Source organism: Alligator mississippiensis, chromosome 1 (genome assembly GCF_030867095.1).
Source record: "Alligator mississippiensis isolate rAllMis1 chromosome 1, rAllMis1, whole genome shotgun sequence".
Taxonomy (NCBI): Eukaryota; Metazoa; Chordata; order Crocodylia; family Alligatoridae; genus Alligator; species Alligator mississippiensis.
Window position 1 is genome coordinate 267645740 of NC_081824.1, and position 24846 is coordinate 267670585.

Genomic DNA, 24846 nt, shown 5'->3' on the forward strand with positions numbered 1-24846 from the left:
CTGTGAAGAGAAAGCTGTAGGTCCCTGCAGTTTCTGGCTTAGGCATCCCTGCTAGAAGAAACGGGCTGCACTGTGCTGTATAGCTTTGAGTGAAAGTCCAGCTATAAGGAGACAATGTTCTGAGAGCTTCCTTGGGTGATACTCAAAGGCTGCATCCAGATGAGCAGGGTTGTGCAGTTTGTGGCACCACAAACCCCACATGGTGAATGTTAAAACTAACTGAAAATTTGCAGTGTGATGGCAAAAATTTGCTACCAGGATTTCCCAGAAACAAAAGTGGTGTGTCCAGATGAGCACAGTCATGTGGTGTGTGGTACCACAAACAAGTTTGCAGCACCATATACTGTACAGTCTGGTTTTCTCTGCGCTGCAAGGGCATGTTGCCTGAGTGTGTGCTGCTTCATTTTTTTCTTTTTCTTTTTTGCCCCCGGATATCCAGGGGTCAACCCCCCCCCCCCCCACAGAAAAAAAAATTAAGCAGTGCATGCTTGGGCAGCATGCGCTGCTGAAAAGTGGAGCTGGGCTGCCCGGAGCTGTGCTGTGGCTGCCAGCCAGGCTCCACCTGGTAGGATCACCATGACTGAAGCCCTGGAAGGCCCCCAGGAGCCCAGGTAAGGCTGCTGGAGCCAGTACAGTGCTGGCCCCAGGCTCTGCTACAATCCTCAGGGTAACTCGCCACACATCAAAGTGCACATGGCACGGGTGTTCCCTGGGAACAAGCAGATGCGGTACAAGGTATGCTGCTTCTAATTGTCCCCAGGGAACCAAATATCCACACATATCTGGACACACCCAAGCAGTGCAAAACACGCAAAACAAACATGCGCTGGCAGAAACAGAGACCGGGGCATCCAGACCAACACTCTGGCTGCTGGCCAGGCCTCTGTGCTGCCCCTGTTGCTCCAGAATGCTACCAGGCCACCAGCTAAGACTGGCCAGACTGGCTAAGACAGCACCAGCACCTGTACTGGCCCCAGCCTCCAGTTCTCTCTGGCTGAAGAGTCGCAATGAGCTGGGCAAGGGTAGCTTGCCTGTTATGGGACAATTTGTCCCACAACAAAGCGTTTGTGCAGGGGTGTGCACTGAAGCAAGTTGTACTGATGCAAGTGCACGCCCATGCTCATCTGGGTGCAGCCATAATCTTGAATTCAAATGTTTCCAAAAATGTTGCCTCTCCAAGAAACCAAACCTCCTTAGCCAACTTACAGCTCCTTTCTCAATGACCGTCCAGCTGTCCTGATCTTGTCTGACAAGCTGTTGGTGTTCCAATGCACCAACCCTTTCTCATTCTTTTACAAGTTTCCAATCAACTTGAGGTCAAACCCTCCTGTTTCCAACCCCAAATCTACCCTTCTGCTTCTCAGCCAAAATAATCAATAGGACTTTATTTTTGCATAGGAAGTGTACTTGGTGCTATGAACTTAAAGAGAATAAGGGAAATATAACATTTCCCATATGTTTCAAGGATTGGAAGACACTGTGAACTTGATTCTCTAGTTCATTTATACATTGTAAATCCATTGACTTAAATGGAATTACAAAAACAGCATAAAATGATAACTTGGGATTCAAGTCTGTAATTTCTATAAAGTTGCTGTACAGAAACTGAGCTGTACTGTTTTACTGTTACCTTCCCATATGTTCAAAGTCTACCTATGGGGATTGTTTAACACAACGTTAAAATTATTTATTAATCCTGATTCTACCGAGCGCTCACCTTCTGTTCTAAAATAAATAATTTAGGGCTTGGCTTGAGGTGTCTTAACCATTCCAAAGTGATACTGAATTTGATGTGTGTGGCAACCGAAGTCCTCTCAGACCTTTTCTCTATCACTTTATATGCAGCCATAACTTTCTCTCTCAGAATGAAATTCTGCCCTCGTGTGAGAGAGAGACTTGGGGATAGATGGTCGCTCAAGTGACTTGAGTAGAAATCATTAAGGCTTTACATAGAACTGAATTTTTATTTTCTTACTAGCAACAAATGCCAACCATGGGAAGGACCCTCTTCCCTTTACCAAGGACTCTTTCCAGTATATGACAATAATGCATTATCATTTTTATACCAACAATACTAATAATATTGTTAATACTGACAATTTGGCCTTTGGGGCTTGCCTAGAAAGAACACTGTGTCACCAGACACACTTACTGCTTTGCCAAAAATAAAGCCACTTACTGGAATACAAGATTTACAAAAGCACAGAGGTACTGGGAAGTATTGAAGAGATCTGAAGAATTCCTCAGCCAGTGGCTGTTTTGAAAGCTTGAAATCAGTTATGGCTTCAATGAGAAGTTATCTTGCAAACTGAGAATGCTCCAAGACTCTCGAAAGACATGTTGGAACAACTGACACGGCTACTGCATTGCAGATACCCCCAAGCAGCTCCAAGGTCGAGAACAAAATGGAAGACTCTGGAATCAATGCATCCTCACATAGACATTCAAGAATTAGAAGCCAGCCAATGGATTTGCAGGGTAGTCTGCAACAGCCTGTTATCAATTGCCCATAGATGTCTGTGATTTCTGACCCATTTTCCTGCTAGCTTGTTAAGTAGGTATCCAATGAGGAATAAAAGTAGAGAGAGAAAGAGTGAATAGTAATGAGCAGGAGATGCTGAAACACTAGGGCAGCTAGAAGGAGTTGAAGGGAAATGTGTATACAGGCTGTCTTGTATGTCTTTATTATTTAAGCATCAAACTCTGGGTTGTTGCTGGAGCCGCGTGAAAAGCAGAGGTTTTAGTTTGCCAGGCTGTCAGGGAACCTTTACGTTGGCTTTATTTTGCATGCGTTTGCATCTCTAATATTTGCTTGGAGTTTCAGTTTAACTTTCATTTTAAAAGCATATACCAAAACTTCACTGAAGCTGCCAAGTTTTCCCTTATTTTGTCTGAAGCCACAAAGATCTCTTGGCATTACCTCCTCCAGCCTCAGCGGAGAGAGCAGATGCTGGATTCTGACTTCTGGAGGTAGCTTTAGACCAGGCTCTCTGCTGCTCAGAATTCAGCTGCCCTCTATTTACAGACATCCCCTCCATTGTCTTCTGAGGAATGGGACATCCAGTGATCCTCACCTCTATCAAGTCTTCAGGGGTGACCAGATGACAACCACCGGAGTTTCACTAACACTATTTATCTGAGGCACAGCTATCAGCCAGGTGAGGAGGTTCCCAAGTAAAAAGATTGAACTAACAGTTAAATTGGTAGATCAGAGAACTCCAGGCTTAGGTAGGTTTACACTTAGACTCTGAAGGCAACTGGTTGCTTGGGAGGACACAGTCATATTCTCCTTTGTCACTGTGGGTCATGCATAACAGCTGCTGCTGGGTGAAAGGGATAATCAAAGAATGAAACACTGCAAAGAACAGGATAAAATGTAAATCAGGCTGGATACAAAAAAGAGATGTAGTGTGGCAGCTAGAGAGGAGAGAGGAAAATATCTTTCATTTACAAGAGGAGCAGAAGAGGGAGGGGGCTAAGACCTAAAGGAAATGAAAAGTTTTACAGCAATCTGTAAACCTTGTAGAAGTAGTTCAGAAGACCATATCTGACTCCAGCATGCCCCAAAGGCTGTTTCACAGCTTTTCACTCATGCAGAGCAGCAGGAACACATCACCTTTGTCCTTACACTCTGCATGGTTTTCATTCCAGGGCCTGATTCAAAGATGCTCTGATTTCTCCCTGGGCTTGCACCACAGCACCTATCTCCACCCTTTTCTCTTTCTACAATCAACTATGGATTTCCCTAGCTCAGTGGGGACCAACCTTTTTTGGTTGTGTGACAATTTAGCCCCCCATGCTCCCTGAGTGGCACTCCAATTCCCTTCCCCTGACCAATCTGTTGCTTCATAGTTTCATAGTAGGTAGGGTTGGAAGGGATGTGAGCAGATCATCTAGTCCGACCCCCTGCCATGGACAGGAAAGGATGCTGGGGTAAAACGACCCTGGGAAGTTGATTGTCTAGCCTCCTTTTGAAGACCCCCAGGGTAGGAGCAAGCACCCCTTCCCTTGGAAGTTGGTTCCAGATCCTAGCCACCCTGACTGTGAAGTAGTGCTTCCTGATATCTAGCCTGAATCTACTCTCAATCAACTTGTGGCCATTATTCCTTGTTACTCCACGTAGTGTTCGGGGGAACAGGGACTCTCCTGTTGCCTGCTGGTCTCCCTTGGCCAGTTTATAGATGGCCACCAGATCCCCTCTCAGCCTTCTCTTGTGGAGGCTGAACAGGTTCAGGTCCCATAGCCTCTGCTCATAAGGCCTGCCTTGCTGCCCCCTGATCATGTGAGTGGCCCTCCTCTGGACCCTCTTGTTGCTGACCACATCCCTCCTGAAGTGCAGCACCCTGAACTGGACACAGTACTCCAACTGCAATCTGACCAACGTCGCATAGAGGGGGAGGATCACCTCCTTGGACCTGCTCGTGATGCATCTGTGGATACATGACAAGATGCGGTTAGCCTTCCTGACTGTGTCCTCACATTGGCGGCCCATGTTCATCTTGGAGTCTATAATGACTCCAAGATCCTTTTCTGCCTCTGTGTTGATAAGAAGGGAGTTCCCCAGCCTGTAGGTATGCTGCTGGTTTTTCTTCCCCAGGTGCAACACCTTGCACTTGTCAGCATTAAAACCCATTCTATTCTCATCCGCCCACCCCTGTAACCTGTCCAGATCTAATTGCAACATTTCCCTCTCCTCCAGTGTGCCCACTTCTCCACACATCTTAGTGTCATCCACGAATTTGAACAAGGTGCTTTTCACCTCCTTATCCAAGTTGCTGATGAAGATGTTAAACAGTGTGAGCCCGAGGACTGAGCCCTGGGGGCCCCACTGCCCACATCCCTCCAGGTCGAAGATGACCCATCCACCACCACTCTCTGGGTGCGGCCCTCCAGCCAATTAGTGACCCATCTGACTGTGTAGGCATCAACACCACAGTCACCTAACTTTTTAATGAGAATGGGGTGAGAGACAGTGTCGAAGTCCTTCCTAAAATCCAGAAAGACTACATCTACTGCAACACCTGCATCTCAGGATTTCGTGACCTGGTCATAGAAGGCCACCAGGTTGGTCTGACAGGACCTGCCTCAAATGAACCTATGTTGGTTGCCCCTAAGCATAAACTCCCCTGCTGGCCCCTCGCAGATGTGCTCCTGGACAATTTTCTCAAAGAGCTTCCCCAGGACCAAGGTAAGACTAACGCACCTATAATTTTCTGGGTCCTCCTTCCTCCCTTTTTTGAAAATGAGGACCACATTGGCCCTTTTCCATTCCTCTGGCACCTTGCCAGAGCACCATGAGTGCTTGTAAAGCTGTGCCAGGTGTCCTGCAATGACCTCTGCTAATTCCCTCAGCACTCTGGGGTGGAGATCATCAGGACATGCTGATTTGAACACGTCCAGTCCAACCAGAAGTTCCCTGACTAGGTCCTCACTGACCCTGAGCCTTGCTGTGCCTCCCCTGGGACTGTCGGGGATCCCGGTGGGGGGGATGACCTGGTCCCTGCTCAGAAAAATGGAGGCAAAGAAATTGTTAAAGAGATTAGCTTTGTCATCTGGTGCGACCACCAGATTTCCTAGCGTGTCCTACAGAGGCCCCACATTACCTGGTACCTTCTTTTTACCTCCTATGTATTTAAAAAAGGACTTTTTGTTATCCTTGATCCGGGGCGCTAGTCCCAGTTCCATCTCCGCCTTGGCATTCCCAACAGCCCCCCTACAATCCCGAACAACGGAGGTATAGTCCTCCCAGGTGATGGTCCCTCCCTTCCATTGGGTGTACGCCTCCTTTTTAGCTTTGAGACGTTCCTGGATGTTTTTGGTGAGCCTTGGGGGCTTTTGAGCCCTCTTTCCCCCTTTGATCTGTGTTGGGATTGTCACCCTTTGGGCTTGGAGGATCATCTCCTTAAGGAATGACCACTCTTCTTGGACTCCCAACTCCTCACCCCTCCGGGACCTCAGTACCTCCCCAACTAGTCTCCTTACCTCATTGAAATCCTCCCTCGTGAAGTCCAGGGCTGCTGCCTTGCTGCAGGCCTTTGCCACCCTGCGCTGGATGGTGAATTCCAGTAGGCGATGATCGCTATCGCCCAGGTGATTGAGCATCCGTAGTCCCCTCACCAGGTCATTGCCGAAAGATTCCCAGCAGCTGTCCCAAACCCAGGGCACTCCCAGAGAACCCCCCACTGGGCAGGGAATCTCTGCCCAGCAGGGGGCTTGCTGGCAGCTGTGTGTCCTGATGGGCATGGGGCCAGGAGAGCTCTGCCTGCTGCAGCGGCAGCTGTCTCCTGGCCCGGTGTACATCAGGTTCCCTCCTGATGTGCACTGATCCAGGAGATAGCTGCCACTGCAGCTACTAGAGCTCTCTTAGCCCCATGCACATTGGGAACAGCCCCCATGCTCCCTGCCAGCCCCTGGGGAAGCTTGGAGCTCCCTCTGGCTACTGCAGGGGGGCAGAGCAGGGTAGGAGCAGCCCTGTACTGGGAGATTTGCTCCCAACAGTGAGCACATATAGACGTGCTCCCAGGGAACGCCTAGTGCACAGTATTTTACTGTGCAGTAAGCCAGGGGGGCACGGGGCTCACCAGCATCTGCCCTGTTTGGCACAGAGTGGAGCTTCTCGACACAGCTGGAGGCTGGTCGGGAGCTGTCTCACTCCTTGGGCAGCTCTCAGCCACCCCCAGGTGTGTGGGGATTTACCTGAGCAGCACTGGGACGGGGTAGGTCTCTGCCCCACCCTATCCCTGTGCTGCTTGGCTCCTGGCTCTCTGCTTCCCCATCCAGCTGTGGACTGGCCAGGAATAGTCCTGCCTCTGGGGCAGCCCTGGCTGGGCGAAGATTTCCCCGAGCAGCCCAGGGCTGGCCAGGAGCTGTTCCACTTTTGAGGCGATCCTCACCCCAAATTGCATGCCTAAATTTAGATTATAATCAGCATGGGATCACTGGTGATTTTGGAAGTCCTTATTGCATTAGGGATTTCAATGGCAAGATGGAGAGAGGCGTCTGCAGCCAATAGCAAAGAATTTGCTATCATGACTGCAGAAGACCTGAGCCAGAGGGGACATTCCTTGAAGTGTGTTATGCTGGAGTTCCCCCTTTTCCAAGATGCACCTCTGTTAGCTTTATTCACAATCAGACTAGCAACAGCAATCGCTTAGTGTTTGTTTAGGTTAATGAGGTTGAAATTAAACTGGGGCTAACTAGCATAACCTCTTTTCATAAGCTAGACCAGGGGCAGTCAACCTGCAGCATGCATGCCACAAGTGGCATGGGCAGCCTCTGTGTGTGTGATGGATCAGATGAAGGGTACAAGCAAAACAGCGGCAAATGGAGCACAAAGCAGAAAGAGCAGTGGATAGAAAAGGCAACACAGGGCAGGAAGCTAAAGAAGAACAAGGGGGTCGGGGGGAAAGTGGGTGTCTACTACAGGCCACCCAACCAGGGAGAAGAGCTAGACCGGGAATTCTCAGGTCAGCTCGCAGAGGCAGTTAAGTCAAAGGACGTGGTGATCATGGGTGACCTAAACTATCTGGACATCTGCTGGGAAGAGCAGTCAGCCAGGTCTGACCGCTCATGTAGGTTCCTAGCCAAGCTACAGGACCTCATTCTAACCCAGGAGGTGCACAATCCTACCAGGGGAAATGCCGTGTTGGACCTGGTCCTGGCCACAGGCAGTAAACCTTTATAGCATTAATAGCATGTGTAGTTACACCCAGTGGGAGGTCCCAGATGCCCACAAAGCAGTTTTCTCCTTTCCAGGAGAAGGGGAAGGAGTTGTTCCGCATGATTCCTGTTGCACTGTAGGCAAATGTGTGTTGTTTCCACTGTGTGTGGGAATAAAAGGGGATCGGTTTAAGGTTCGCATGCAGAGCTACCAACCCCAGGCATTAAAATATGTCAGACATCAGCTAATTATGAGATTAGCTTAGTAATCGTAAGAGTCCTTTTTAAGAAATAAATGTAGGGTTATTTTTACTTGTCTTCTGATCTCTGAAGCTTCGAGGGGCACTTAACATAGGTTTTCAAATGTTTTCCAGCCCCCATGAGGGCTAGAGAGTTTAAAAAAATGCTAAGATTATTATGAATTACTTGATTCTCAGAGCTGTAACTTTATATGAAATTTGTTGTGTTTCTTGAAAATATGGGACCAGAGAGTTTATTTTGGGCTTGGGGTGTGTGCTTCAGTGTGCTGAAGGGTTGCTTAGGGAAAGGAGTTTGGAATAGAGCTGCCATATCATATATCTCATAGGACACCCTGTTGCCCCCACTACCTTAAATTCTCATGTGCTCAGCTGGGAGGCAGTAGGTAGCTTTCTGCAATTACTTCTTCCTGGCCTTGGTAGGAGCCTGTTGATCACAGAGACTGTGATTGTCAAACAGATAGGAAGACTCTGCCTACTATTGCTGAGAGCTGAAGGCCACCATAGACCAGCATCCAAGGACAAGCAGCGCAGAGATGGCAGCAGAAAAGGCCACGGGACCTTTCCTGTCTAAAGTACCCAACCACCAGTCTGCCAAGAGAACGCCAAAAAGCCCATGAGATTTTCCTGCTGCCATCTCTAAGGCAGGGTTGTTGGATTCTTGTATGAATGGGCTCTTTTGCCACCAGCTGGTCTCCTGCATTGTGTTCAGCTTAATTGTTAATACTCACGGTAGATTTGTGTGTACATCTTCCATCTCCACCTTCTAATGCTCAAGTGAAGAATATTTGTGACTTTTGTCCAGAAAAAGTGTCACATACAGGGCTTCATAAAACTTGACAAATGTCTGTAGGACAAGTATGGAATGCATCTGGATGTGTATTCATGTAGTGCGTCACGATGACAGAAGGTGATTGTATATTGTACCTACCCTCCAACCTGGATACTTCCCCAAATTGTGGTGGAAGATAATTACCTCAGCATACAAAATAAGGGATGCCTTCAGCACAGGAGCTACAGATGAATCTGTGCTAGATGAAACATAATGAAACTATTTCTGCAGCATCATCAATAAAAGAATAATACCACATCTAACCGACAACATAATACATGAAAGTCAAACTGGGTTCCTTCCCGAGAAACAAGCACTGACCACATATTTACTCTGCATCTCATAAATAAACATGAGGAATGCAGACGCTGAAGAAGATATTTGCCTACTTTATAGACTCTTTAAAAAGCTTTTGGCTTAGTCTGGCACTCAGGGCCGAACTGTAAATTGCTACAAAATGGAACTGATGGAAAAAGTTGGCAGTATTGAATGCACGTAACAGTCCATCATATGTAGGTCAGAAGTAAACAACAGGCAAAGGTAGACTTTCAAGCAAGAAAGAAGAGTAACACAGGGACATAACCTCAGCCATGTTCTTTTCAGCACGCATATCAGTGACCTTCCAACTCCCTTGTAGGAGTTCCCAAACTGAATCGCTTTGTTAAATGTTGAAAATAAAATGTCTTTTAATACAGTAAAATGCAAGGTGATACATCTGGGAACAAGGGATGCAGGCTACAATTACAAAATGGTGAAGAAATCTCGGAAAGCAGTGACTCTGAAGGAGATTTGGGGGTCAACACAGATAACAGCCTTAACCTGAGCTCTCAGAGCACTGCTGTAGCTAGAAGGGCTAATGTGATCTTTGGATGAATAAAGAGGAGGAATACTGAGTAAAAATAGGAAAGGGAGCTTGCCTCTGCCTATAGTATTGCTGGTAAAGTACTATTGTTAATAAGTTAATGAGCACTGGTGCCCACATTTCAAGCAGGATGTGGAAATGCTGGTGAGAGACCAGAAGGAGGGTCACAGGAATGATCCAAGAGCTGGCAAGTGCAAGGATGAAGGCACTGACTCTATTGAGTTTGTCAGTGAGAAAGCTGGAGGTGACTTGATTACTCTGGTTAAGTATTTGTACAAGAAAAAAAGATTGGATAGTGGTGTGGGGCTTTGCAGTTTTTCTGACAAAAGCATAACAAGATACAGTGGCTGGAAGGTGAAGTTAGACAAATTCAGCCTTGAAATAAAATGCAGTTTCTTAGCAGGGAGGGTAATTAAACACTGGAGCAGCTTACTAAAAGAAGCGGTGCAGTCACCATTGCTTGGCGTCCTTAATTTAACATTAGATGGCTTTCTGAAAGCATGCTTTAACCTGCCTTCTGGAAACATATTCTATGGCTTGTACATTATACGGGAAGCCAGATTAGATGATGCAAGTGGATCTCTTCTCCCTCGGACTCTACAGATTTATGCAAAAAAAAAGTCAAAGGGTCATAGCATGTGACTAGTTAACTGTGCAGTAAACACCTCAGCATCTACATGTACACCCCTATTAGAGCACATGAAACTAATAAACACTGCGGCACGTTAGGACTTGTAAATACAAGTCCTAACCTGCTCTGGAGTTTTTTTGTGCACAGCAGCACATGTGCAGATGCTACCCCAGCTGGCTGTGGCACAGGGTGCTTCAGTGTGGGGCCAGCCAGCAGGCAACCCCCACGCTGAAGCACCCTTGCGCCTCAGCCATCCCTTCTGCAGCACGTGGAGCTCAGCTGGAGCAGCCCTGGGCTTATAGGCTGACCCCCTCACCCAGGCCCCTGTCAGCCAAGGCTGCTTTGACAGGGCTCCATGTGCTGTGGATGAATAAACTTGGGAGCAATAAGAGTTTATTTGTGTGGATGAATAAACTCGGGCTCTGGAGTTTATTTGTGTGCATTAATTGCACATGTAGACATGCCCATTTTGTATGATCATTTGCACTTTTGCACAGTGAGTGCAATATACTACTAAAACAGAAGGGTAGCATTTTGCACTTTCTTTACCTTGATATTAATAACTACTCTAGGGCAATGGTGAATTGTACCCGGTACACCTGAATTTTTTACTAGTTATATTAGGAAGCTTCAGATGGACTGTTAAAGCATCCTAAGTGTAAACTTGATCACATGCTGCATGGTTGACTATGGTTATGTTCTAGAACAGGGGTGGGCAATGATTTGGGCCAGAGGGCCGCTTCGGGAGTTTGGGTGAGGTGTTGCAGGCCAGGTTGCCTCCCCACTCAGCTCACTAAAATTCCCTAAGTGGACCTCCAGCCCAAATAATTGCTCACCCCTGATCTGAGGGCAGAGAGGACAAAGGTTAAGGGAATCTTAACTCCCTCACCTTTCTCCTGCACTCCCTCCTCCACCCAAAGTCCCCAGCATACAGCTGGGCTGATGCCACACTGTGTTCCTGCATGCTGCTTTGGGCCATATGGCCATGTACTGCAGATCTGGGGTCATACAGGAGCCATGCCAGCTGCTCTAGCTGCACCCCTGTGATGTAGCCAGAAGTGGCATGTGGGAACATAGCGCAGCACCATGTTAGTGCAGCACATGCCCCTACCAAGCCCCAGCCTTTCAGAATCTGGATAACCTGTGTCCCCCTGCACTCCCTCCCTTGCCAGCAGGGAGGACCTTACCTGAGCTTCGACTCACTGGGGGTTCAGCTTTCTTGTTTGTGAAGAGCTGCATGGCCAGAGCTGCATACAGACATCTTTGCCAAGCAGAATCCTGGCCAGGAGCTTGTTGTCTTCTATCTTGGAGCATACACTGCAGGTTGGGGGGCAGGACAATATAGCAGAGCTGGAGTGGGGAGTGGTGGCTGCTGCTGTTGCAGCCTGCTGACATGGGGAAGGGAGTAGGGCGAGAGGTGCCAAAAGCCAGGGCAGCTATGGGCTGGATACAGTTTTCCTTCAGAGGAGCAGCTGTGGGCCAGATAAAATCCTTTGGTGGGATGGATCCAGCCCACAAGCCATATATTGCCCACCCTGGTTCTAGAATGGTAGCTTTGTGTATTCTTCGTTTGCATGCCCTCAGTATACAGGTGTGAGAGGCTACTCACACTTATTTTCACTGTTTGTCGATGTGGGTTATACCAGGGGTGTTCCAGATCTTGTCTGCAGTGCTGTATCATCTGGGCCATGAGACTCCCAATGGATCTGTAGGGAGCCCTGTGAGCTGTGGTTCTATGGGTTAGATTGGGAAAGCAGGACAGTGGAGGGCCCAATTCTGGTGCGCAGGGGCTGGGTGGGGGCAGCACAGGTCTCCAGAGCCTGATCTTGGTCAGGCAGAGGTGGCATGGGGACCCTGAATCCCCATCCTGGACCCAATCCCAGATCCAGGACGCAATCCCGGCATGCAGAGGCAGCATGGAACCCAATCCAGTCCACAGACCAACCCCTCACCATTAAAGCGGCCCATGAGGCCAAAACTGTGAGCACAATTGTATGATGCTATTTGTGGTTACGGCATGCAGGTGTAAAGGGTAGGTGGATCAGGTTTTGTGTTCACTTATGGGTGACTGGTGCATCCTGAGTCGGGGGGGGCCCACGTGCAGACTGATCCCACTGACCGGGGTGGGGGGAGCATCCCCCAGTGGCCGATCACGCTGATGGGAGTCGGTCCCTTGCATCTGATCTCGCGCACCAAAAAGTGGCCATGCCACTTCCGGAAATTCCACAGCCACTTCTGGAAGCGGCGTGGCCATTTTTGTTGACGGCCCTACTCCCCTGCCGGCTAAACAGGGAATGTAGCATGACAGGGAATGCACTGGCACTCTCCCACTTCCATGCACACCTTACGCGTCGCCACTCACTGACCCTACCTTCCAAAACTGTAAGCATGGAAATGCTGTCAATACCAACTTATACAAAGTTCACTAAAAGGTCAGCCCTTACAATAAGGTCTGCAGTGGGATGGCCCTCAGTTTTAGTGTCAAGTGTGGGGAGTAGGAAGATGCCAGACAGAAGTCATTCTATGGATGCCTTTAATCAATTTAAGATAAAAGTACTTCTTAACATAGGAATCTATAATTTGTCAGGCACCGATCCTTCCGGATCATGGTGAATACATGAGAGATCACCCAGACTTTTGATTCATGCATGTAGGCAGGAGTTTTTTGGAGGAGTGGAGGCTTCCCAGAACTTCCACCCGTCTTTAGGGCACTGAAACAGAATCCAAAGTCCAGACTGGGTTCAGACATTTGGTGCCTCCATGGCTGTATTTTGTAGGGCTGTGTGAAACAGCACCATTTCATTTCAACTTCAGTCTGGCCATTTGAAAGGGACAGTGTTTCATTGTTTCATTTCGTTTTGAAGCACTGTTCCATTTTGTTTCATCAAAACTGTTTCGCTGTTTTGACACGTTTTGACATTTCGCGTGAAGATCGGGGGCCCGTGCCCCCCAGGAAGAGCTGGGGAAATGATCAGAGAGCTGGGGGAAGCAATCAGAGAGCTAAGGAATCAAATAGGGAGAAGTGTCAATATCAGAGAGCAGTCCTTACACCCTCTTCCTCCTCCCTCTCCTTAGTTTCTGTTTAGCTGCAGCAAGCTAGGCTTTGAAACTTGAAATGTTTTGAAACTTTCAAAATGTTTGAAGCTGTTTTGCAGCCATTTGTTTCATTTCAATTTCCCTGTTTTGAGCTCGAAACGCATTGAAACAGTTTTGAAATGAAACATCCGTTGGAACTTTGCACAGCCCTAGTATTTTTGTATAAGTGTCCAGAAATTGAACCCAGGTCTCCTGTACAAGAATTCTACTACTGAACCACAGGGGACTTCCAGATTCTGTAATAAGTTTGGATAAAAGCCTAAGATTCATTGTAGTAAAAAGAAAAAATCCCTGGACCTACAACTGGTACAGGGAAGGGTCTAAAACAGCTGGGATTGCAAGAGCAGCCCACCCATAAAGTAGTGATAGAGACTCCTGGCAGCTTGAAGGAGCAGTGGAGACCCCTGAAGACAGCAGGCAGAGCAACGCTCCCTTGTATCAGTGGCAGCAACTCCTGCATAGACCTCCCTAACCAGTCCTCACTATTTTGGCTGGTGTTGCTGGTAGAGCCTCAGACAGCAGCCCTGAGTAAGACTCCCTTCCCGACTGACTGGACTATGTGGTTCCTTGCTGGGTTGTTTTGACAGTGACTGTGACCTGTTTTGAGTTATAGTTAAGGTTTAATAGTCAAGTTTTTCTGTACGGTGCATATTTGCTCCCCTTTTCCCTTGTAATAAACAATGTTTTAGTTTAACATTTGCTTGTGAATGGGGAAGTTTGTTCTTTTCTCAGGTTTCTGGGTAGGGGCTCAAAATTTGAATAGTTTGTATAAAACCCCTAAATTTGTATAAAACCTCTTTGTTACTGTGGTCTGTTGCCTGGCAGGAGGGTTGCATAATCAAGAAAGGTGTTAAAGCCTCCTGTGATAACAACACCACTAAATAAATGCAGACTCTTGGACCAAACAGCCACCAACACTATTCACAAGTATTATTCAGGCCATGAGCTGATCTTCAGAAACTAGAGAGGGAAACCGAGAATCAGAATACAGTGCAAGCAAGGGTCCTTGTTCTGCAAGTGCTCATGCACACAAGTAGATGTCTGTTATCTCATTGATGTTATTAGGGCTACTCATACAAGCAAGGCTAGGCACATGGGTGCAGGATGGAGGTTAGAGAGAGGAACAACTGTTTAACCAGTGTGGCAAGAGAGGGGGAGAAATGGAGAGAGCTTTTCTAAGCAGTTTGCCAATTTATAAAGCTGCAAGATCTTCATAAAAATTGTCATTAAAAGTATTCAGGAAAAGAAACTGTAAACTAGTCCTAGGAGAAGGGATTAGATAGAGCAGGGCTAATCAAGACAAGGTAGTAAGGACAAACGGACATGGGATAATATTCAAAATCTAAACTAAAGCACTTACATGCAGACTGTGTTTCCCAAGTCACAAGTGGGTTGTCAGCTTAATGCCTGGGGCTCTTTGCAGCAATGTTATCAGCATTGTTTTTTCCTTCCTGCATTCATTGCATTGTATAAAGTACATATACAAGGTCATATACTACTGCCACTCTGTTAGAAATTTGACATACAGCCCTATATGACATACTGTAGTTTTTTCTTTTGAACTGGAGTATGTTTGCTGCAATCCACTGAAAGACAAATTGGTTAAGCCTCTTTGGTTAAGCACAATTGTCATTACCTGGGCATGCGTGTGATGTCTGTCTCATTTACACTTTGCAGATCCATAAGCTGTAGTTTCTGCTGGACTTTGTCCTATTTAGACAGAACAAGTTATGCCAGAGCTTCCAAGCCAACACAAGCACTCAAGGGGACTGCACCAGGCGGAAGTAGAATGAGTCTCCCTTCTAATAGATGTACACACATAAAAAGAAACTTTTGGCACCCCCTCCCAGCCTGGCAGTGAACAATCCCTCCACTTGCAAAGCACTATAGGATTAATTTAAAAAAAAATCAAAATCCACTCCTGTAATTCCTCCCAAGTATCAGCATAATACTAACTTCCCGATCAGAGAAGCTAACAATCTTGCCCAACTCTAAAGAATGCACCGGCTCTTTAGAACAAAGCTTGCCATGCCAATAACCTGGCAAAGTCACTGGGAGGAACAGCTCAGACCCAGCAGCAGAGATTGTCGGAAATCCCTGAACCTCAAACTTTGTAAAACTGAGGAAGGCGTTTAGCAAGCAACCCCAGGTAGATGGTGGACCACTCAAAATGGGAGGAAACAGGGTAACAGCTTTGCAAGGAAGGTGGCAGGCAGGCAGAAAAGAACATTTCTTTATTGTGATTAGGCATGTCTGTCAGATAATTGGGAACGTTTGTCATTAAGACACTCCCACTCCCCAAAAAAACCCCAACCCTCCAAAACTTCTGTGAGCAATCCAGGGAGAAAGGACGAGAGACAGCAGAGGTAGCATTAACCTGGGCAGCAACCTGTCCTGATATCACACGGGCTTGGGGACAATTGGGACAACTAAACCTTGCAACTCCTCTATCCCCAGACAGATACTGGCTGTAGGGTGATGCGGGGGAGCAGGGTCAGCCCCAAGCATGGTGCTGTGCTATCCTGATCAGGTGTGTCCAGGTTTGGACTGGCTTCTGAAGTTTTCTGCCTGCACTGTTGAAGTGTTACACAGCTCAAGTGTCCCACAGGGGTGCATTGTGTATGTGTGTGAAGTGATGGGGAGGAGGGGGAATAGCACCCCTCTGTCCTGTGTGTATGTGTACAGTACATGTGTGTGGTGGGGATGGGTGGCAGCACCTCTTTGTGCTCTGTGTGTGTTGTACACATATGTGTGTGGTGATGGGGGAAGGATGGCACCTCTCTGTGTGCCTGTGTATACATCTGTGTGGTGACAGGGGGTGCAGGCACCCCTTTGTGCTCTGTGTGTGTGTACATGTGTGGTGGTTATGGGGAGGGGGGATGGCACCTCTTTGTGCTCTGTGTGTGTGTGTGTACATGTGTGTGGTGCCGGGGTGATGGCACTTGTCTATGCTGTGTGTGGTGACATGGGGTGGGGGTGGGTGATCTGTGTATGTGGTGATGTAGCTTTGGCACCCCTCCCTGCTCTGTGTACATCTGTGGTAATGGGGGTGGGACTGTGTGCGTGTGTACACGTGTGTGTGGTGGTGAGGTGCTGGCACTCCTCTGTGCTCTGTGTGGTTATAGGGGGGGAGGGGTGTTGGCACCTCTGTGTGTGGTGACACGGGGTGGCGGGGGGAGTGACCTCTCAGTGCAGTGTGTGTGTGCAGTGCTGGGGTGCTGGCACCCCTCCGTGCTCTGTGTGCACACGTGTACATCTACGAATGTGTGTGGTAATGGGGGTGGGGGGGACGGGACGGGAGTGTTGGCATCGCTCTGCTGTGCGTGTGCGCGGTGATGGGGTGCTGGCGCCCCTCCGTGCTGTGTGTGTGCACGTGTGTGTGGTGACGTGAGGGGGCTGCCCTGTCTGTGCTCCGTGTGCACACCTGGAGGGTGCACCCCTCCGTGCCACGTGCGCACCACACGGCCGCCGCCCCGGCCCGCGGCTCCACTCCTTGCCCTGCGGCCGGGCTGGGCTGGGCTGGGCTGGGCAGGGCGAGGCGAGGCGGGGCGGGACGGCCGCGGCGCCTCCCCCCGGTACCTGCGGGGGCTGCAGCGGGGAAAGTTTGTGCCCGCGCCTGGCGGGTGTTGCAGCCCCGCCGCGCCGCCGCCTTCCCCGCGCAGGCGGAGCCTCCCCGCCCCTCGCGGCCGAGCGCGGCCGGGCGGGGGCTGCGGGTCTGCCAGCCGCGTCCCGAGCCGGCATGGGGCCCCGGCCCCGGCCCCTGCCCCTGCTGCTGCTCCTGCTGGGTGAGTGCGGGCGCGGGGCGCGGCGGGGAGCGGGGGGACGCCCGCCGGGGCGTGGGGGCAGCCGGGGGCCGCCCGCCCGGGCGTGGGGGCAGCCGGGGGCCGCCTGCACGCGCGCGCATACGCGGGGAAGGGCCCCCCACACTCTTTCCTTTGAAAGATTGCACTTACACACACTGAAGAAAGATTCACCCCTACACACACACACACAAAAGATTCTCCCTTACACATGCACACATGCAAGAAAAATCTCCCTAGTGCACAGTCGCTCTCTTTCTCTGTGTGTCTCGCTCTCTCATGGGGAAGATCTCCCTTACACACACACACACGCACACTCTCGACGGAAAGATTTCCCCCTTACATGCACACGTGGGAAAGATTCACCCCTACATACGCACACACAAAAGATCTCCCCAGGACCTGTGTGCACATGCACACAAAATTCCCTCTTACACACACTCTCAGGAAAGATCTCCCCAGTGCACACTCGCTCTTTTTCTCTGTCTCTCTCTCTCATGGGGAAGATCTCCCTTACACACACACTCTGAGGAAAGATTTCTCCCTTACATACACGTGGGGAAGATTCACCTCTATACACACGCACACACAAGCTCTCCCCAGGACCTGTGTGCACACATGCAATATTCCTTCTTACACACTCTCTCAGGAACAATTTCCCCAGCACACATGCGCACACACAAGCACTTGTGAGATTCTCCCCTACATTACATACATGTGCAGAAATGATCTCCCACCCACCCCCACTGTGGCATTATGTGCAGCAGCAGGAGAGCCGCACCCCTGCTGCCCCACCCTGTGTGGCAGGCACAGGTCACCTTGCCTGGTACAGGTGGGGGGGGGGGGCGGGTTAGGTGCTCCTGTGAGCTTCCCTGTGCCGCCTCATTCTCTGCACAGAGGTAAAGCTGCTGCCAGGGTGTGTTCACCCGGGGCTATTCCTTTTCCCCCCCCTTCCTAGGCACAACCTGGGTGGGTCCTGGTCCAAGCTTTGCCTTGGCATCACCTTGCACAGGGGTGGAAAATGTTCCTGCTCGACCTAGTCAAGCAGATGAAACTGAATCCAGGGCTCCCCATGCTGCCCAGCAGCACCGTGGCTTTCAAAGCCTGCCTGGCTCCGATTGTTAGCCTTGTGAACTCTAGTCTCAAGCCAGCCCTGCCAATTCATGCCTGCCACGTTGGGGTGTGGGGGGCTGATTCATGTGCGGAGCCTGCTTTTAGCTGTGTTCGCTGTGGGTGACCCTGCTAGACAGGTAAGAGGGTGCACGCTGCTCTGGGGCAGGCACTCCTTTTAGATGCTGTACAGCCTTTCTCTGTAGATCTAAGGATCTCCTTTTCATGGCAGGCAGGTGAACTATGTGAGCTGGGATAACCCCTGAACAATTAATTGTTGGGCAATAATTTCTAGCTGTTTTAGACCAGATGGAATATTTTATATGACTCTCGCAGACTCAGTAAAATAACTGAGATGTACAAAATACTGCTCTTCTTGTCACTCTCAAGGGACATTTAAAATAGAAATAAAAGGAAACATTACTTCACACAGTGCATCGCTATCCTGTGGAATTAATTTCCAAATGAGGTCAGTTGTAACGTAGCTGGAATTATAAGGCATTGGGATGATTCTGATGTTATGAAATTTCTTGCCAGTTATATTGTGCTATATAAAAGAATTATCTGTTTAAGATAAGTGTAATGAGATCTTCTATTTTATGGCATAAAAAGGCTCACTTTAAGGTTTAGGAAGGGATTTTTCTCTCTTACACTCCACAAGTGGCAAGGTGCATTATGGCATCTCCCTTCAAAATGTTGGGTATTCGCTACTATCTGAAGTAAGATACAGTATTTGATAGACTAGTGTTGTTGAATTAAATGCTGGTCTGTGTCCTCCTGTCACATCATATAGGTTGCTGGGGTAATTGCATAATTAACATAGTTTTATTGTTTGTTTGCTAGTGCTGGGCAGTGGATAAAAATAAAGCTGGTCTGCTCTGAACAGTATGCAATTTTAGTATTTTTTCTCCAGAAATGTTTGCTGTGTTGCTCTGCAGCTGCTAGATGTGTTGAAATAGTATCATATTTAGGTAGAGAACAAAGAGACATAGACAACTCATGCAAGGCAGAATTGCACACAGTACTTCAATGGTGCTGTGTCATATCTGTAATTGGGTAGAGGTGCTGTAGGTGTTTGCTTATGGGCATACCATACCATACCTAATTCTTCTGGGCAGGCCTTGAGGAAACCATTTGGTTAATTGCAAGTAACAAGTGGGAAACTTCCTACGGTGAGTAAGTGGTGCTTGTGGATTGAGGGAAGAGGTGGGTGCTCACAGGTACATTTTTGCAAAATGTAACCTTCCATTTAATGCTAAGTTTCTAGCCCTCACAGTAGCCAGAGATAATCTCCCACTGTCAACTTGTACAGCTGTAACTTCCTCCATTAGAGATGAATATGGAAGAAGGGATGTCAAGCAGAGACCAAAGTGTTATTGTTGGGTCCCAACCATGCTCTCCCCCTCTAGACAGTTGAGGTCAGGACTGAGCTTTGCACCAGTCTCTTACCTAATTAGTGATGCCATCTCTCCTTCTAATTCCTATAGGTGTTCTGGTAATAGGAGTGTGTTTTAAAAAGAACAGAGGGTTGGAAAGGACCTCCCGGATCACTGAGTCCAGCATGTGGTATTGAAATTAAATGATTAATTTAGATTAAGATAAGTCTCAAAGGCTTCTTAGTAGTGCTACCCTTGTAAGAGATGAAAGGGGAATGAAACTCCCATTTAAAAGAATGATCTGAGGCTCAGCAGGCAGTGTGAAAGTAGGGACTCCTGGATCTTATTTCACTGATTCCCTGTGTGATCTTGAGCAGGTCCCGTTAGGAAAAAAAAAAAAAACCAAACAAACCCCTTTCCAGTTATAGTTCTATTTTTTAATTTTTAAAAGCAGACCTGTATGTACCTCATGCTGCTATTTGTGGTGTGGTTTGTCTTAGTATTCTGGGTGGTTGTAGTGGCCTGTTGATCTTTTTTCATTTATGTAGGGAATTGCTGTAGTAAAGCTGGAGGCACTGCTGTGCCTCAAAACATCTGAGCCTGTCAGGGCTGCCTGGTGAGAAGGGGTATGGTTTGGGGCTTGAATTTCTTTTGATATGACAGAAGAGAAGCCTGGAGGTAACAGTAAGAGGACTGTAGAAGAACGCTGGACTAAGTTTGGGGAAGTATATTCTTTGACGCTCTGGTGGACAAGGTCTATGCATTTTTAACAAATTCTGTTTTTTAAAACAGTCTGTTTAACAAATGCAGACCAGATTCTCTCCTTTCTCTGTATTGACCTGTCTGTTTTAAAGCAATGCTTGCAGATACTCAGTTTACTACTCAGAGCCTTTGGTAGGTTTGGAAAAGGATTTTGAGGTCTACAAAAGTTCATTCCTCACGCACAGTTACTTCTTGAGGTTTTGTATTGCTTGTAAGTGTAATGCAGCAAATGATACGTGTGGCTTAAGTGTTTGTCTGTTGTATTAGGAACAACTCTCATTGTTATCAGAGCGGGTAGCTATATAAAAAAAAATAACCATCACCACACTTGTCGACTAGGGACCCATTAGTGCTATTCTGCAGAAATGTTGTGGAGACTAAACTCCATTCCTGCTTCTCATTTCTGTGGCCTTTTCAGGGCAGGATTGGAGCATATGGGCTGGGCAGCTTGAGAGAAGCTTGCTCTGCCGTGGCCCATGCTGTGCATGACTTCATTCTCCAGGGCTGTCATGCCAACACCTTTCATCACATGAAAATTGCTAAGACCAAAGCAGCTATAATAGGGCTTTGAACCATCCATAGCAGGGTTTATTATATAAATAAATAAATAAAACAAACAAACCACCCTATATACAACAGCAAAATTGTTTTTTGTTTCTAGGACTCAGTATTTTAAGTCACTGACCTGAATAACTGCCAGGGTTTTCAGTTATGACTATTTGAAAGTAGAGGTAAGTATTTCAACATACAGGTCTTCTTTAATAGCTGGTGGCTGTTTATGGAAGAAGTGGCTGTTTCCAATTCCAGTTTCTCTTGAGTTAGGCCTCCCTCAGTAGGAACACTTCCCTTGTGCTTTCCCATGCACAAGGTTCTTCTTTTTTGCCACAGATGCCCTTGGGACAATTTTCTCTCCCCTGTATGCAGGCTCTGTCTAGTATTATGGCTCTTCTAGAGATCACCTTATATGGATCTCTTGGCTTATTTGTTATGGCTTGCAGCTGAAGTTGTTTGTTATTGGATGCAACAATAAGCAGTAATTTGAATCAAGGTTTAATTCAATCTCTGCAGTAAAAGGCCTCCAGTAATTAGTTGCCTGTGAGTTGCTACAATCATGAACATTAGGGAAAAGCCTTTTTATTCTTTTCTCTGCACCTGCGGTTAGTTTCAGGGAGCATTAGAAAAGCAGAGAACTGGGGAATCTTCAGGTTCCAGGTAGAGGGATGGTGGAGAGGAGATGAAGGGTGCAGGGGATAGCAGCTGTGTTAGAATAAAACCATCAGCAGCTGTACATGTACATCAGCAAGCTCCTTATTTCCCTTGCTGGTGCCTGGGCAGCTGCCAGTGAGTTCACCAACGAATAACTGGTACTCTTGTTGGTGGCCTTCTTCATTTGCCTCTAGGAGGAAGATAAATGATGGAGCTTGTGTCCCCACTGATGTTTGGACAAATGCAAGTCCTGAGCTTAACTCAGTGGCTTGTTGGTTTGCAGTAACTGTGAGACACTCTGACACTTCTCATGGCCTCAGGGAACTTTGTTTCTTGTAGATGTGCATTTTTTCAAGCCAGTATTGTCCATGGTTAGGCTTGGCAGGATTCGATTCTTATCGATAGACACCAATAAACATCGATTTCGCCCAATGCTCACAGACTAACAGAAAAATTGGTAATCAGTGAAATTTACCAAAAGGAGACCAAAAATAAAAAAGCCATCTAGGATGGAGGTAAGAAAATCTGGTATAGGGGGTGTTGTACATGTGCATGCAGGCTGCTGCAGGTGCTAGGGACTGTGCTAGTAAGGCTGTGCTGGGAGTGGGGTTTGGAGGGGCAGGGCTGGTAGCAACAGGGAGCCTGTTGCTGCTGCTGTTTGCTTTGCCCAGGTCCCAGCTGGGGCAGCCGCCACATTCCTACAGAGCCTGGCCCAGCCTCTGTGGGAGTTTGGCCTCTGCCCCAATCATGCAGGTCTGGCTTTGTGAGAGTTTGGCTTCTTCCCTAGCTGGGACCTAGGCAGAGCAAGGGGCCAGGAGGTACTGGGTTCCCACATGTTACCAGCCCTACTCCTCCCACCCTCCCTCCCAGCAGAGCCTTAGCGGCACAGCCCTCAGCCCCTGCAGTGGCCACTGTGTGTACGTGTATGGGCTAAATTGATAAAAATTGAAAAACACCCCCAATTCCATACAATTCTGAAAATTTCAGTCAATAAAAATTGAAATAAATGCTTAAAAATAAACTGATCTTTAGCTGTCTAAATTAAAAACAAAATCAAATTCTGCCAAGCCTAACCATAATGCATTACTTGCTCAGCCCTGCTGCCCATGGATTAGTGGAGGTTGAAGACCACTTTCCCTTTTCCTTAGAGGTAGACAAAAGGCCCCCAAGGGAGTGATTGCAAAGAAGCCTGCTGTCTGTGCTGCTGCTAACCTTGCAAGAAGTAGCTATTTAGAGTCAGCTAGCCCTCTACTTCCTAGCTCTACTCTGTCGTCTCTGGGAAAGGGAATTATTATATACATATTTATGACATTGTTATTATATATTCTTAAAGTGTGTGTGTTGGGGAGAGGAGGGAGATGCAGGAGTAATGGGAAGAGGTGCTCATCCATGTCCCCTTCCAAAATTTGCTTCTGACTATTCCTTGGGAACTGTTTTTTCACATGCAAGCTAGGCTGCCACAGCTGACTTTTAAGGGGGCACAGAGGCTACTTACTACTCTGTTGAGAGGTGGTGGTAGTTCTCTTGCCCTCCACTCCCCACCCTTTCTAGCTGAAGAACTGTAGCTTATTCACCTTCTCTAGATCATTCATATCTTTGGAGTGATGTTTCTCACCTGCCTGCCCAAGACTGCCTTGGAGAGGTAGGCAGCACAGGTGTGTGATTCTTGAATTCTTCCCACCTTCACCCTTTTGCGGCAACAGCTGCTGGTTCCAGGTAGATAATATTGTGTTTATCCCAGTTACCTACTCCTGATATAAACACCTGCTTGCATCAGGCTCAGTTCCCCCCTTCCTACAAAATGTCCAGTGTTACCTTTTAAAAAGAAGTTCCCTCTTACTTAATGTATATATGTGCATGTAAGTCAACCTCATTACAGAAACTCTTTTCCATAATTATCCTATGCAATTTACAGAACTCAATACGCTGTAACTTCTGTAGCACCGCTAGCAAATCTTACAATATTCAGAGACAGTTACAGACACTTCCAGTTTTCAGATCTAATAAGTCTAAAATTTTCTACCTCACTCAAAATTATCCAGCCTTCAGTTCTTGTTAATCACTAGTGTAGGAAGCAAATTTGAATTCATTCTGTACATAAAGGGAGTTACAAATGAACCAACACATTTTTTAATAGAGAAGATACAGTTGTCCTTATAGTAAAGTTCCAGAGGATGGGAAAAGATTGGTTTTTTTGAAAATGTAAGATAATTTTGATATGTAGAGAAACCAATCATTCAACAATGTCTTATTGTCTAAACAAATTGTCTAAGCTAGCTAGATCCAAATAAGGCTTATAATAGAGTATTTCAGTGTCAGTGGTCATTACCTTCTGGCTTAGTAATTCCTGGGGAGGGGACGGGGGAGAACTACATTAAGATAGAGTTAAAGTTGAGTGCATATATTGGTAATTTAAGAGAAAAAAACCAAACCATTACAGTTATGTTATAATTATCGCTAAAGCAGGCACAACTTTGAGTCAAGAATGGTCTATACTTCACTGTAGAGCTTGTTCTTTGTAGACGTTTTAAGATGAAATTAAATCTTCAACATCTGTAAGCACTCTGGTAAACAAAAATGCTCAAGAAACAGCCTGGGTAGCTTAGCAAGGATTGTCCTTTGAAATGCATTTGTATTCTGGAGTACTAAGCTGTTTCCTGTTACAGGTGACATGATTCTTGTACTGAGGAAAGTATGCTGTACAGACTCCTACCAATGGTAGGGTAAAAAGAATGTATCAGTTAGCACATTAGTCTGGACCTTGATTTGTGTACAACTTACTAGTTAAATGTTTGTTTTTTAGATCAGAAGTTGTTTGTTTTCCCAACCATAGAGCTGATTGCCAACAAGTTAATCCAGTCCAAATTTTTTTAACTTTGAAGACTCCTTCCAAAGTTCATCTATTTATAGACAAATTCTAAAATTAACCATCTAACTCTTTTTAAAGTTTTGATGCATTCGACTTTACTGAGGACAAAGGAATAAAATAGATGTTCAGTTTCTACACTAAAATCCTTTTGATATTGAACATCTTTCTACAGCAAATCTAAATAAGTCAAATTCAGTTCTAAGTGGAAGTTGAGGAACTCCTAATGTTAAAAATTTCACATCTCAAAATGGCTCAGATATATTGATAGACATAAAAATAATTCAGATAATTTGTCTGAGTAAGTGTGAGAGATAAGACAGGATAGGCTTCTGTCAGTGAAATGAAATCTCGGAATTAGACTTCTAAGGTTGTGAGAGAATTTCCAT

General features: G+C 47.1%; 1 protein-coding gene and 1 long non-coding RNA gene across 2 annotated transcripts in view; one reads left to right on the forward strand and one right to left on the reverse strand.

The window, feature by feature from the left end:
* Positions 1-12807: 12807 nt before the first annotated feature.
* On the reverse strand, positions 12808-21311 carry LOC132247711 (uncharacterized). Its single transcript, XR_009459031.1, has 3 exons — positions 21071-21311; positions 14974-15047; positions 12808-13241 (listed from the first exon to the last, which is right to left on the reverse strand). It is a non-coding gene; the product is annotated as an uncharacterized LOC132247711 (long non-coding RNA).
* The window catches only part of PTGFRN (prostaglandin F2 receptor inhibitor), a 112686-nt gene continuing 104794 nt past the window's right edge, over positions 16955-24846 (forward strand). The window contains exon 1 of the mRNA XM_059720605.1: positions 16955-17122. Within this exon, the coding sequence (XP_059576588.1) occupies positions 17077-17122 (46 nt within the window). The 5' untranslated portion in view covers positions 16955-17076. The remainder of the gene's footprint in view (positions 17123-24846) is intronic.